The sequence below is a fragment of the Eptesicus fuscus genome, chromosome 10, assembly GCF_027574615.1.
Source record: "Eptesicus fuscus isolate TK198812 chromosome 10, DD_ASM_mEF_20220401, whole genome shotgun sequence".
Classification (NCBI taxonomy): domain Eukaryota; kingdom Metazoa; phylum Chordata; class Mammalia; order Chiroptera; family Vespertilionidae; genus Eptesicus; species Eptesicus fuscus.
In genome coordinates, this window is record NC_072482.1 from 24,595,954 (window position 1) to 24,611,578 (window position 15,625).

Below are 15,625 nucleotides of genomic sequence, written 5' to 3' on the forward strand. Positions count from 1 at the left end.
ACAATAACAAAAGAGGCACTATTGAGAAATCACAGATCCTTGCCATAGAGGAGTGCAACAAAGGTGATATTTGGAAAAATTGAGAATTAGATGTAGGAGAAAAGGTCCAGAGAAATGGAAGCATGAGCCTAGTGAAGAAAGAGCTTTTTATTCTCAAGTACAATTAACTTACTAATAATAAGAGGTATCTAGCAATCAAAGATTTTTAAAATATATTTTTATTGATTTCAGAGAGGAACGGAGAGAGAGAGAGAGAGAGAGAGAGAGAGAGAGACATCAACGGTGGACCTAGCCAGTTTGGCTCAGTAGATAGAGCATTGGCCTATGAACCGAAGGGTCTCGGGTTCGATTCTGTTCAAGGGCACATACCTTGGTTGCAGGCTCCTCCTCTGCCCGGGCCCTAGTTGGGACACAAGCAGGAGGCAACCAAAACCAATTGATGTGTTTCTCTCACATCGATGTTTCTCTCTGTCTTTCCCTCTCTCTTCCACTCTCTCTAAAAATCAATGGAAAAATATCCTCGGGTGAGGAAGGAAGGAAGGAAGGAAGGAAGGAAGAGAAGGAAGGAAGGAAGGAAGGAAGGAAGAAAGATCAATGATGAGAGGGAATCATTGATTGGCTGCCTCCTGCACGCCCCTCTACTAGGGATGGAGCCCGCAACCCAGGTATGTGCCCTGACCTGGAATCGAACCCAGAACCCTTCAGTCCGCAGGCTTATGCTCCATCCACTGAGTCAAACCAGCTAGGGCTCTCATCCCAGAGTTTCAGTGCTTGGAAGAGAAGTCCCCATAACTACTAGTTGTAAAAACCAGTGGGGATTGTGGCTGAGGGAAATGGAGGGCTGCTGGAATCCCAAAAGTTCCTCTTAAAGGGCCCGTGCATGGATTTACTCAGACTCACTCCCTCTGAGTTCCAGCACTAGAGCACCAGCTCAAAAGGCACCAGGAACGTATAGGGAGGAACTGAAGTGTCTGGCATCTGGGTATGAGTTTTATCAGCATGATCACTTAGTAAATTATATAATGTTTAATTACTGGGGTATATACCTGAAACTAAAATAATATTGTATGTCAACTATAATTAAACATAAAATTATTTCAAAAAGAATAGCTAGGGCTAACAATGGGAGATCTTATCACTAAAGGTACTCAAGCAATAAAGACTAGCATTAGGGGAACGTTGAATCGGATAAACTCTAAGATTCTCTCAAACTTCAACATTTTGATTTCATAAGGACTGATGGTAACGCAGTAGCAGAGGAGCTAAACTTTATCCTCTTCACAGATAATAAATACAACAGGAAATGGTCTTAAATTGAAACCCATGGGATTTAGGGCAAAGATCAAGAAGTCATCTGAGGCAAAGACAGCTGTTAAAGGTCAACCAGAATTCCAAGGGAAACTATGCCTGTGTCCTTTAAAATAAAAGAATTTATATCCATCCTCCCGGAACAATTTAAAGACCATTCTGGTGACAGGCAAAGTAATAAACCCAAACACCTTTGAAGGGCCTTTCTTTTCAATTCTTTCATCCTCTGTTGTCCATGAATTATAAGTGTCTATCTAAAAGTTTTATTTAAGTTTCCTTGCTTGGTGTTTAAAGAATTTAAGGGGGACCCTGAGGACAAGAAAGACAAAATGAACAGCAAGCAATCAAAATGCTGACCTTGAAGAGGTTCAGGAGCTACAAAGATGTGCTTATACTTCTCCAAGCAGAACCCCTGAATCCCTTTACCAAGTTAATCTTGGTTCCATGAACTGTTTGAGAAACTAACTCTATAGTAGCACTACTCATATAATATAGTCCACCTACCTTGCAAGTTTCTATATTGATACCAAATCTATATATATAAAAGGCTAATATGCGAAGTGTCCCCTCGGGAGGAAACCGGGAGTTCGGTCGCTCGCTTTGACGTTCTCTGACCACCAGGGGGCGGCACAGAATGAAGGGAGACCCCGTCCGGCAGCCGGAAGGCCACAATCGGCCCTGATCACCAGCCAGGCCTAGGGACCTATCTGTGCATGAATTTCGTGCACCAGGCCTCTAGTTTATAATAAATGAAATCTTTTGTAAGATTCAATAAGGGAGCCTGACCGTTGTGGCTTAGCAGCTGAGCATCTATCCAGGAAGGAACCAAGAGGTCACAGGTTCAATTCCCAGTCAGGGCACATGCCCAGGTTGCGGACTCAATCCCCAATAGGGGGCATGCAGGAGGCAGCCAATCGATGTGTTTCTCTCTCATAAATGTTTCTATATCTTTCTCCCTTCCTCTTTCTCTAAAAAAAAAATCAGTAAAAACATTTTTTTTTTTTTTAAAAAAAGGTTCACTAAGGGAGGCATAACAATGTGTGTGGCAAAGACCCAGTAAGTTGAATGAACACAGTCCAATAAATCCTTTTGGGGCAGTTAGCAAAAAAAAATTTGACTTTATTAATTCAATTCATGCTCTAGAATTCCAAAGATGAAAAGGAAACAAACATTTCCTTTAGGAGCTCTGTATTTGACAATTAATTAAGCCAAAATAAGGTATGAGCCGTATAGTCAAACCTTCCACAGAAAGGGAAGTATCCTGAGGTTTTTCAAATAAACCTGCCTGGTCCTACATGTTTGAAAAGGAAAGGGAAAGGGAAGGTCTTTTAATAATCTAAGCAGGAAAGGAACAGAGAAACATCCTACTGTATTTCAACAAAATCAAGGATGTGTAGTTAGTCTTTCCTACACTGCAGGCTTCCAAGTACAAAAATGACCTGAAATCCTGTTACTATTAATTTTAAAAAATAAAAACTATGCAATATTCCAAGATATTTTGCAGCCTATAATGATCTGAGCTGCATTCAGAAAAGTGGGGAAATTTCCCAAAACTCAAAAGCAAAATCCAAAAAGAGAGGGAAAAGAAGGGTGAGGTCAAGGAAGTGGTTTAGGAGTAGAAAGAACAGGAAAGAGAAATCAGTATGTTAGGAAATCATTTTCCACTACTTTCTGTAGTTTCTACCTGAGTTGTCTTTTCTTGGCCTAAGATGAATATGCTTAAATGAAAGTCAAAAGGCCTGGATCCATCTCAGGTGAAGGTAGCTGTATTGCTGAGGGAAGAGTTGGAAGTTATAAGGGAAATTCAGTCCTCTTTCCAATCTCTCAACACTGGAGAATCCGAGGCTCAGTTCCCAACTTTCTTCTTTTTTCTATCAATATTCACTTCCTGGTCATCTCATCCCGTGTCATGGATTTGATAATATCAATGTGCAAATGACTCCCAACCCAGACTATGTCTTCCGTGAAATCCAGACACTAGGATATCTAAGAGATATGTCAAACTGAACATATCCAAATTGGAAATTTGATTTCCAGCCCCAAAACCTGTTTCTTCCTCAGTGTTCACCATTTCAGAGAACAAGACTACCAATCATCTATGCTAAGTCTGTCTGTCCTCCAACTCCTGAGTCAAAATTCTCAGGTTCAATCATTCATTTACTTGTGGTGGGAACCCCAGAGTGAGAAGACAGAAGCTCTTGGGCCAAGGTTTTGCCAGCAGAGGGAGCAAGCTACAGCTTGGGCAATGATGTGGGAGTGCTAGCAACTGTCAATCAGATATTCTTTCACCTCCATGAGAAAGTCTGAAATTCTAAGTCATGAGAAAACATACCGGTTGCTGTTGCAGTGCGCAAAAAACTATAATCAGTACAATGTAATAGGAATAGAGACGGTGTGCCTGATTATTTTCAAGTACTCTAAAGTTTTTATTTCCCCTTTCTCCACCCCCATACCACACACATAAATTCCTCTCAGGCCTGAGAGTTGTTATACATGAACAGGTTCATCTGAGTAAGCAATAGGGTAGAAAACTTGCTATTTCCTAAGTGCTCTGCCACAGAAATAGAGGATCCATAAAATGCATGGCAAAAAGCTTTAGGGTTTATCTATGGTTTTTAATACTATTTGAAAATAGGTTTTGAATGATGTAATAGTTGAAAGACACAAAGATCTCATCTATATCTGCCATCTATGCAGGTAGGAAAACATTCTTGGAGCTTAATGCTTCAGGAGGATTGATTGGGATAAACATCTAGCACCAGCAGTGTGATGGTTTGGATTTCTCCATTTCCCAACTGCTCCAGTCAGAGTGTTTGGGTCTAAATCCTAGTCCCATCATCTATCAGCTATGTGACCTTGACAAGTGTTCTCTGAAAAGCAAGCACCGACCCCAGAGAATTGCTAGGAAGATTAAATGAGAAAAACACGGGAAAGTACACAGAGAACAAGGTCCATGTGTTAGCAACAGAGTAAGCATGCAGGAAAGGGAGAGCTCTTAATAGGAGGATGAGGAGGATGTTTAAAAACGCTAGGATTCAGACACACGCAAAATAGTTCTTTGTAATGCCAACATACTGAAGAACCAACGGAGGCTGAATCTAATTATCTCTTCTGCTTCAAGGTGGTAGAAAATTCCTAAGTGTTCCAATGTCTTAATGTATAGGCTAAATCCCAAGACATATGTATTTCCTAAGAGAAAATCAGGATAAATTTCTAGCTAACTCATCCTTAGAAACATTCCAGAGGAGCAAAATAAAAAGCATGCATATTATTAAGCTTACACTAGTGATGTCCATTATACATCCTTATAGGCACATTTGAGTATAAATTATGAATTCAGAATAGGTAATTTGGTTACAGCAGCCAAGATGCTGAAGTGTAATGCCTTCCGCGTGGCACGTGGCCCATTTCACAGAGAGGACAGTCCTCCTGAAAGTGGCTGAAACTGCACTGTCACCATCTCTGACTCAGCTCCTTCCCAGCGACATCTGTTCCAGTCTCTCTCACTCAGGGGCCTGTTTCTTCCTCAGGTTGCCCCTGGAAATGCCCGGAGTTCTTCATATAAAGTCATTCAAATAATCCTGAGTCACCAGAGAGGGTTTATTTTCACTCCAAGCCACCGTCAGAGTTGCCTTCATGGCCATGTGTGGTAACACTGATTTTCTCCAAATGTGCAAGTTAGAAAAGGCTCAGGCTTCAGGCACATGTTAAACGGGGTGGCTCTTGCAGGCACTGCTGACTACACCTAACCAGAAGAGGACACAAGGCCTCAGCTCAAGTCCTCACAAAAATAAGGAGATGTCAGCACAGGCCAGAAGGCTCCAGAAGGCTCCAGAAGGCTGAGCAGGAATCGTGTGAGACAAGGAGCCAACAGCCTCCTCACCACCAACTTGGTGATAGCCAGTCTCCGGGATGACCCCCCAGGGAGATGCAGGAAGATGGGGGATGTGAGCTTTACCTGCCCCAAAGAACACTCCCCAGAATCCTTCTATCACCCCAAGCAACAGAGTAACCTCCACTCTTATTTCCTGCCCTCTACTGTCCCCCCTTCCAATTGCTCCTGAGGAAGAGAGGGTGAAGGCCCTCCTCAGATTCCCCATCAGCAGTGACCACCAGACACCCGCAGAGAATGTCATGGGTTAGGTCCAAGTTCAAGTCCTAATCACCTCACACCTACACTCTGCAGTAGTTGCTTCGCAGGCCCCTGTCCTGCTCCCCTCCGACTCAACCTGCTCACGTTTAACCTTCCTAAAACCTTGCTTTGATCATGCTACTCACCTCTTCCAGTGTCTCCATGAAGCACAGAAAATGGGTTTAAATGCAATGGTTGTATGGAATGTATCCTGGCCTCAATCTCTTTTTCCAGCTCCATCCTGTACTTCTCTTCTATAAATCCTCACATCCAGCCAAATGGTTCTCAGTACCTTTGCTTACTCTCCTTCCCAGACGTAACATCTGCTGCCTATCCAATTCCTACCCAGATCTTAAAGCCCAACTCAATGCAATCTCTTCCCAGAAGTAGTTATTCCCTGATCATCCTATGGAGTAAGGGAGTGTAAAAAAAAAATCACCTCTCCATTCTCTGAATTTCTATAGTGCATAAGTATTTGTCATGAATAATATCATTCATTCATTTACTCAATAAATGCATCCAGATGAGATGCTCTAAATCACATGATATGGCTCCCAAAGAAGTCCAGGTCTAGGGGAGGAACAGATGGGAAGGAATTACCATTTATTGAGAGTTTATTCTAAGCAGGTCACTGTGCCATCTATTTCCACATCAGCTCAGTTCATCCTCACAACTTAATGAGGTAGCTATTGTTAACGCTTTACAATAAGAACTGAGTCTCAAAGAGTTGAACCATTTGGCAAAGATTACCACATGTGATTTTTATTCTCCACTGTCCCTTTCCCTTCTCAGAGTCTCTGCCCATCTCTGTCTCACTCCGCCCTGGGGAGGCTCACCTCTATAATGTGTGTTACCCAAACTCCTCTGGCCTCTGGCCTCCAATCAGGTTGGGTGACCGAAAAGCACCAGCTGTAGACTCACTGCGCCTGCTCCCTTCCTGCCTCGTCAGGTTCTGGTTGTGGCTACACTTCTCAGCCACAACTCCTGGGAAAGGGTTTTCCACGGCCCAGCTCCTCTTACCAGGATCTAGTTTTGACCATGGTCTTCGGGTCAGGAGTGGTAGGCAGGTTCTACATGCAGGTTGGTGAAGCAGCTTAGCTGTGCCCGCACCTCCATAAACAGTCCTTTCATTAAACTCTCTTCAGTTAAACTCTCTTAGTATGCCAACTATTTCCTGCCAGATACACAGAGCTGGATTTGAACTCATGTCTGTCTTACTACACAGCCTGCCCTTTTCACTTGAATAACTGTTATGTTGGAGATTTGTACAAAGTGCCACGGATCAAAACAAAAGGCACCTCACTCTCATAGGAAGGATCCAAGAAGAATTTTCTGAATAGTCGCACGAGCATAAGCCAGTCTTAAGAGGTGAACTGAAATTCACCAGGAAAACAAAGAGTGAGGCTTGGCATTCCAGGACAACGTAGACAGCAAGTTCAAAGGCCAGTGGCATCAGGAATGCACCGCACTACCTAAGGCAGTTATGTACACTGCTCCTGAGAGAATAATGGTAGCTGAGGGTTCTCAAACTGTGATGGTACACACTTCTCCATTCTGATCCACATGGAAAGATTACAAGGAGCAAAGAATTAGCTAGATTCTGAGCAACAGAACCAGTGTGCCTATTCCCTACCTCCAGTGGATCCCCATCACAGACAATAAGCCCAACTATTTAGCATAACATATACACCCTTAATGACCTGGCCCTGCCTGACCCACCCAGTCTCATCTGCCAGCACCACCTGAGCTGGTCCCTGAGTATGCCATTCTTTTCATGCCTCTGTGCTTTTGTACATGTTCTTTCATCAGAGATTCCCGCCTCTACTTTCCACCTGATAAACTCCTTGTCTTCAGGGCTCATCTCAGGCCTCTGCTGCTCGGTAAATATTTCTGGCCCTCTAAGATGCTCCCATAGTGCCTTGTGCATAACTCTACAACAGCATTTTCATAACACAGGCATGCATTGTGTTTGCTTGTTTACATGTCTGTCCATTCGCTCAGCTGTGAGTTCCTAGACCAGATTGTAGAGGTAAATGCTTGGGCTCTGGAGGCAGGCTGCCTAGATCCAAACCCTAGACTTTGCTCCCTAAGAACTCAGTAAACTTAGACAAGTTGTTTTCCTTCTCTGGGCCTCAGTTTCATCATCCATAAAATGGGAATAATAACAACATGTACCTCATAGGGTTGTTAAGTGAGTCACATAGAATAATTCTTATTACAAAGTAAGCCCTCAATAACTATTACTTACTAATATATGTATTAATTAATACATATTTCCTGTATAAACAAGTTTGTTAAATGAATAAATTTTCCTATTTCATATTGCTCCACATAGGTACTAAATTCGACTAAGCTTTTGTTGTATTAAATTATGAAAAGAACACTCATCGCTAAATGCAGGAGTGGGCAAAAGTAGGTTTATAATTGTTTGTATGGAAAATCATACAATAATTGATAAATAATAATACAAGAATAAACTGTGTCTCACACACTCACACTGTAAGCCTACTTTTGCCACCCCTGCATGTACTTAATTAACAATTGGTTAAAGTTAAACAGGGCCTTTTCTTGCCATTGCCCTTGGCCGGTCACTGAGTCAGACATTCTCCTGGCTTTCTCGCAACGTCCACATGTGCCTGCCACACATTTGCCCCACACAAGGGCAGTTCTGCTTTGATGACTTACAAAGACTTATTATGAAGTCAAATCTCGATGGCTCCCCTAGGTTGGCATGAGGAACGACAGAAACAGGCTCCCAACAGGACAGGAGCGAGTGCTAACGCAATGCAAAATTGTCGCAGTTATGAAATTGTTTTCTAAAAGCTTTAAAGGGGCATTTTCTAAGCCAAAATCCCTCACTGTCACAGCGTTGGTAAAAAGTCCACGTGTAAAAACCTCAACTAAGAAAAAGAATCCATGCACTCAGAGCCACGTGCTTACAGGTGAGCAAGAGGCGGAGACCAGATTCCAGCTGAATGGCAGGTGAGGCAGCACTGTGGCTAGAGACACTGGGTATCCCGATGGAAAAAAAAAAAAAAAAGGCAACACAAAGGCCACACCTGAGCAGCCCAGCACCTTACAGAGTCTCTCTGATGGCTGCAGAGGGCAGCAGCGGCCTTACTGGCCCCAAATCCCCCTGGAGGGGTTCAGCTACCACCCTGGACACCAGGTCCAATTCCCCCCTTGCTTCACCCATCCTGACACTGGCTTTGCAGTCACCCCTATCTTCCCCCCCCCCCCCCCAACTCTGATCTCTCCTTACTGTACCTCAGCTGGCTGGCCCGTCCTTGTCTAGACCTGGCTCGAATGGGGCTCAGACCTCGCCGGTTTTTAAATCGATGTCTGCCAGTGACTGACTCTGGCCTCTGTGACAGCTCTGTGCCCCAACGCCGTCTGTGAAACCCGTGCAACCACATTCCTTCTGGGACACAGGTGAGTACACCGTCACGTGGCACAACAAGAGGAAAACCTAGTTATGTAACGTTAATCTGATGATTTTTTTTTTTTTAGCTAAGAGGCTGACCACACCATGTGACAGTGTAGTTAGCATTCTTATAAAAGACGGTTCTCTCCTTACCGGCCTTCTGGTCGCTGCGCCTTGCACGGAGTGGTAGAATTCCGGCTGCACGCGGCTGTTCTTCTTGATTCTCCGCTTCCTCGCTGAGCTGTCTTGCTCACTCTGGTGGTGAGCCTCCACCAGAGGCTTGGCTTCCTCCAGGCGGGCGGCCGCGGCCGCTGCAGCTCGCCTTCGAATATGCCGGGGGCTTGCTCTGAATCCCTGCGGCAGAAAACAACCCAACAAATCCCGGTTGGTACTGGGTTCGTTAGGAAATTCTATGGGGCTCCCTATAGAAAGAGCGCCCAAAGCCACCAAGCTCAGTGAGGTCACTTACATTCCCAAGGTGGGCACAGAGGAGGAGGCTCAACATGCCAGCGAGCTTCCTCCACCGGTGTTCTCTAAGGCACCTCCGCGGGTCAGGGCCCAGAGTCATTCCACTTGAAGAAATGTTTCAATCCCATAAACCCGGTCCCCCTCTCCCCCCCCATCCCCCAGAAAAGTGCAGGTGAGCACATTGCTTTACTTATGCATATAGAAATCAGACTACAGGAGAAGAGGGGCATTCCACTTAGACAGGAAGCAGGGCACGGGGCGTCGGACTGACTATGATTCCAGGGTGAATACTGGAGAGCAGACTCATTAAAGGAGGAAGCAGGAATGCAAAGCACCGTGATAAAATACCATACAATGGAGCTCTAAAACGAAAGGGAGGCAAATGGAAGGAGTCAAGTGTATGGGTTTTGGGGCCAGATGAGCCTAGGTCCAAATGCTGATCTGTTCATTATAACTGCACACGCATTAAACGTTCATGAGTCTTAACTTTCCTAATCTAAGAAATGGATAGCAGTCTCCTCACAGGGTTAAGTTTTAGATACGATAATATACGTAAAATTCTAAGCACAGCATCTGGCAAATATCAGATGCTCGATAAATTGTAAATTTTGCTTCCCTTCTAGAGTAAAGTGAGGATACGGGCAACTTGCTAGCGATGGAAACAAGTTCAACCGAGCCCTAAAATGTATTTGGAAATGTGCAAACGATGTTGGGAAATATCCAAAAATGAGTCTCTGTCCTATGTAGCTACAATTTACTAACAAGCAGGAAAAGAACGCAGAGTTCACGAACACACCGGAATGTGTGCTCAAGGGTTAAAGCGGGCACCTGAGGACTCGCAGTGCTATCAGATCTTGGCGAAGGGATCAATAAATGAAGCTGAGAATAGTCTGTATTTGGCTTAGTTGAGTGGGTGGCATTTGAAGGATGCATAGAATTTATATCCCAGGGAAACAACATAATAAATAATTGAGATGATGGGTGGATGGATAGAATATTTATGTAGCAATAAGAAACATTATTTGGTGATGTGCCAGGATGCTCGTACAAGCTACACACGCAGTATGGTGGCAAAGTAGAAGGGATGAGGCATTAATGCTCCAAGGAGGGCTTCTCGGAGATTGTGGGTCTTCTGAATTTTAAAAGACATATGAAAACTTAAAGATTGCAGCCCTGACCGGTTTGGCTCAGTGCATAGAGCGTCGGCCTGCAGACTGGAGGGTCCCAGGTTCGATTCCAGTCAAGGGCATATACCTTGGTTGCAGGTACATCCCCAGTAGGGGTGTGCAGGAGGCAGCTGATCGATGTTTCTCTCTCATCGATGTTTCTAACTATCCCTCTCCCTTCCTCTCTGTAAAAAATCAATAAAATTAATTTTAAAAAAAAACTTAAAGATTGCAGTACAATGCAAAAAGAATGGAGCGTAAGAATTTCAGGGGGAGCAGCAGTATGACCTTAAGGCCTGAGCACGATGCTATGGGACACTGAAAGATTCACGTGTACAAGGGATGCTCACTGAGGACCATGGGAGAAGGGCTGGAGTCGGATTATGGAGACCCCGAATACCAGGCTGAAGGGGATGAAGAAGCAGACAGAAGTAGGGAGGGGATGGCCCACAGGGGCCAAAGCAGCACTGAGGTCAACAGAAATAAATGAGGAGGAAATGCAAATGGATTTGGTCATAGTTTGGGCACTTTCTTCTTATCCCCAAACACATCGCCCGTTTCCATCCTTCCCCTGCGTGCAAGCTCGGATGGATCCCCTCCAACCCAAAGCAGTCCGTGCTGGTGAGGAGGAGAGAGCGGGGCCAATTGCTAAACTGTGTTCTAGAGCAGAAGTAGGACCAAACGCGTAACAACCACAGGCTGCTTTTCAACATGCTGTCGCCTGGACATGCGCCCCACCCCGCCTCCGCTCTCGCTCTCTCCCCCCTCCCTGCTCCTCTCTCTCCTTCCTTCTGAATTAGATTCGCCAGGGGTATGGCCAAGGATCTGATTTTTGGGCAAGCTCCTCTGCCAATTTTCAGCACTTTGAAGACAGGCCCTCCAGGAGCCGAAGTTTAGTCTAACCACTAGGTGGCACTAACTGTCACAGCCCTTGCACTCTTTCTAGTCAGAAATGCAAGCCCTGGTAGAAATAAAGTATCTGATGATGTACCAGCTTCTGTCATAGTAGTGTGAGTTGAGTGTGTCTTCGGTAAGAATGCAGATTCTCCTTGTCTTGTGCTCTGGAGAGCAATAACCCAGTAAATCCACATCCCTGTATCTACGCTAGAGAAATTCTTCCAAGAATGTCTAAGAAGATAATCAAGCATTACTTATAATAAAAATTAGAGTTTAAATGTCTTTCCAAAATTTCAGTCATTTTCATTCCACATTCATTTTTTTTTCAAGATGTGGGCACCACCATGTGGGCCTCTGTGATTTCTCTTCTATCCAAATACATCTGTACTATGTTTAAATGATTTTTTTAAAAATTATTTTATTGATTTTTTTACAGAGAGGGATAGAGAGTTACAAACATCAATGAGAGAGAAACATCGATCAGCTGCCTCCTGCACACCCCCTACTGGGGATGTGCCCGCAACCAAGGTACATGCCCTTAGACCGTAATCGAACCTGGGACCTTTCAGTCCGCAGGCTGACGCTCTATCCACTGAGCCAAACCGGTTTCGGCTAAATGATTTTTTTATAAGCACTCTGGTACACTACGCAGATTTCAGCAAGACCATCTGGCTTTAAGTACTGCCTCTGTCACTTATTCGTTGTGTGATCTTGGATAGTTACTTAACCCTTTCCTCATCTGGAAAACGGGGTTCAAGCTAGTACTTATTTCATAGCGACGTTGAGGAAAATAAATGAACTAATCCATGTGGAGTACTTAGAAGAGCCTTTGGCACATATGCTATATAAGTGATGTCTATGATTATTACATACTAGTAGCCCGTTTGCACGAAGATTCGTGCAATAGACCTTCATTCACCTGGCTGCCTGCACCAGTTTTCTGCTGGCACCGGGGACCCAGGCCTTGGCTGTGGCCACCGCCTTCTGCCTTCTTTCAGGGTCCGGGCTTGGCCCTGGGCGGTGGCCTTGGGCTCAGCTGCACCCAGCGTCCCTGCTACCCGATCTCAGGAGTGAGCCGAACCCCAGGTCGGCTCGCTCCTGCGATCGGAGCAGGCACCCCGCTGGCGCCCAAGGCCGGGAAAGCCTCAGGCGGCTTTTCCGGCCTTGGGCTCCGCCACACCCCAGCTTCCCTGCAATGGTTTCCTGGTGGGCGTGATTGATGGGCGTGGCTTGGGCGTAGCGAAGGTGCGGTCAATTTGCATATTTGTCTATTATAAGGTAAGATATGACTTGTGTGAGTAAAAGATATTCTTAATGACAAAAGTGTTATTAATCAGATGTAAAAAGGAAAATGAGTCACAGCAGGTGTGCCTTGCTGACAGACACATGTGAGGTACCGCCAAGATACAAACCATCCCTGATCATTAGGAGAGATTTCTTTGCCCAGAGAGTCCCAGGCACTTACTTTCCAGTAAGTCAAACTATCTGGACTCGAATACCACCTCTGTCATTACTAGGTATGCGATCTTGGCCAAGTTACTTCTCTGTGTCTCAGTTTACTCCATCTGTCAAATGTGTATAATAATACCTCTCTCACAGAGTTATGATGGTGCTTACATGAGATAAGCCACATTAGGTACTCAAGAAGAGTATACAGATTACAACAGTAGTCAATAAAGTATCACCATTATTACTACACTTAGTGGCTGTTAAAGTAGCAATTCACGAGCCAGCAGTTCAGAGCGATGACTGCAAACACTATAAACAGCACGAAGTCTTCAGTGGGCAGTCACCTTTTTTCTCTAAACCACTGCATAGAAGTATAGGTCCTTGGTTTATTACACTTGCTTGTCCTAATTACTATAAAAAATAAGCCACAACTTTTAACAGAAGGAAATTTTATTTTAAAACAGTAGGTGGTGCTATAACCCTTTATAGGTGTTAACTGGATTTGATGGCTGGTGTATAAAATCCATTTCTCTCTTACGGGTTTGATCTTCCCTGGATACCCTTTAACCAACAGGTGATGGACACTTGCAAGTCTCTCAGCAGTGGACTTCTGCCACTTTTTAGGCTGCCCCATTTCATCAGCACCTTTTGAGTAATAACTTTCAAGAAGTGCAGCCTTGATACATAGCTAGGTCAGGGTGCTCCACAGTCCACTCTGGATCTAGCCTCTTAATAACCTGGTACATTTCACGAGTAGGCACATGGCAAGGCTGAACCAAAGTCTCTCTGCTTGGCTACTGAATACGAGGGATAGAAAGACTGAAAAATCCGAAGGAGTTCATTAGTTCTGGCGGCTGCACCGAAGACCTTCTAAACCTGCCTAGTTTTGTCTTTTCTAGCCAGTCCGTCTTGATTGTGAGTTCTATCATATATTTGTAAATAAGTCTCTTTTGGTTTAAGTCAGATTCTGTTGCCCACAAACAAAGAACCTTGGAGCATACTCTTTCTGTTATGTTTTCGGATGATTAGCCATTTTCTTCTGAGGCTCATTACTCAGACTTAATCAGGCTGTTTGGCTGTGTAGAGTGGCATAAAAACAAGAGAAGATATTGATAACAGTAAATTACTAAGCACCACTCTGGTGTTAAGTTTAATATATAACGAAATTCGTGCAAGAGTAGGCCTTCCTTCCCCCGGCTGCTGGCACCAGCTTCCTCTGGCACCTGGGACCCGGGCTTCCCTCACAGCCCCAGCTTCATCCTGAAGGACATCCAGTCTAATTAGCATATTACACTTTTATTATTATAGATATATCAATTTCACAGACCAGCAAACTGAGGATTATCAAGGTTAAATATTCTACCCAAAGTCAAAACTTGCAATTAGAAAAACCCACATTAGAACCCAGGTCTATCTAACTCTAAGCCCCTACCACTCTGCTCTTATACAGAGATATATATTATAAGGCAGTAGTAATGCACTCAGAGCTAATCTTCTGTAGGTATTCACAGGCCTGGCACCAAGGAAGTGCTCAGGAATATACTGACTGATAAAAACAAGAAAAAGCATATAAATAAAATAAGTGAGACATAAATGGAAAAAGTTAGCACTTTCAGGTAAGAATTACTGTTTTATGAGATCAAACTATCATCCAGCTTACTGATGAAGCATCTGAACAAATAGAAACTTAAGATATTGAACCATTGAGCATTTATATACGATTGCTTTTGTGTTATTGTTATACCTGGAAAACTAAGGTTCATAAGTATATAAGATACAAATGGAGCATATGCAAATATTATGAAGCTTAATAAGCTGATGTTTATAAAGTATATAATAACCCTGTAAAAACTATGATTCTCCTCATCCAATGCTAGAAATAAACTGTATAGTAGAAGTTCTTGAATCTATGAATAAAATTCAAGGCAAATGGGGAGGGCAGTCAATGAACCTGGATGGGGAAAAATTATGTCTTTATTTTTACTAACCACTAATTTAGCATTAGTACTCAATTATGAATGTAGGCCATAATCCTGGTATTATTAGCAGTACCCATGATTTTTGCCACCAGAAGAAATCACAAATATTTAAATATTAAATTATTGTGGCTGCAGATATTTTGAAATATCATTTCTACTCAGTGTTACTTCAAAATCACAGGAGTTAGTAAATCTGCCGCAAGATCTTGTTATTTAATCTGTAATAATAAAAGGGCAATATGCTAATTAGACCGCACAGCCGAACGACCTTCCAGATGAAGCCAGGGCTTCGAGGGCCAAGCCCCTTGCATGAATTTTGTGCATCAGGCCTCTAGTACATTAATAAAAGAATACATACATTGCTTGGTCAAAAAAATTTTTAATAATTCACCATTATATTTCAATTGAATTGGCTTCCTTTGTAGTTCTGTTTATTATTTTATACATTTTAAAACATTCTGAGAATAAGTCTGTGAGTTTCACCAGACTGTCAAAGGGATTTATGGAATAAAATAGGTCCAGAATACAGAAAATCTCAGAAATTTCCATAAAGCGTATATGACAAGAGACTACTAGCAGCTCACTGAAATCCATATTTGCCTCTTTTGTTGGACACAAGCTCAACTACATTTCCCAGCCTCCCTCGCAGGGCCATGTGACTGAGTTCTAGCCAATAGAATGTGGACATAAATAACAATGCCATTTCTGGACCTAGCCCCTGAACACTCTCCACAGCCACTTCTTCATGCTCCTCTCTTTTGGCTAGGATGACCTTGAGAACAACATTGGAAGTCACATATTA

At 43.5% G+C, this 15,625-nt stretch overlaps 1 protein-coding gene and 1 pseudogene across 1 annotated transcript in view; one reads left to right on the forward strand and one right to left on the reverse strand.

Moving 5' to 3' along the window:
- DST (dystonin) overlaps positions 1–15,625 on the reverse strand; it is a 438,404-nt gene that overhangs the window by 366,689 nt on the left and 56,090 nt on the right. The window contains exon 3 of the mRNA XM_008161813.3: positions 9,018–9,218. Coding sequence (XP_008160035.2) covers positions 9,018–9,218 — 201 coding nt within the window. The remainder of the gene's footprint in view (positions 1–9,017; positions 9,219–15,625) is intronic.
- The window catches only part of LOC103303959 (nucleophosmin-like), a 40,688-nt pseudogene continuing 35,919 nt past the window's right edge, over positions 10,857–15,625 (forward strand).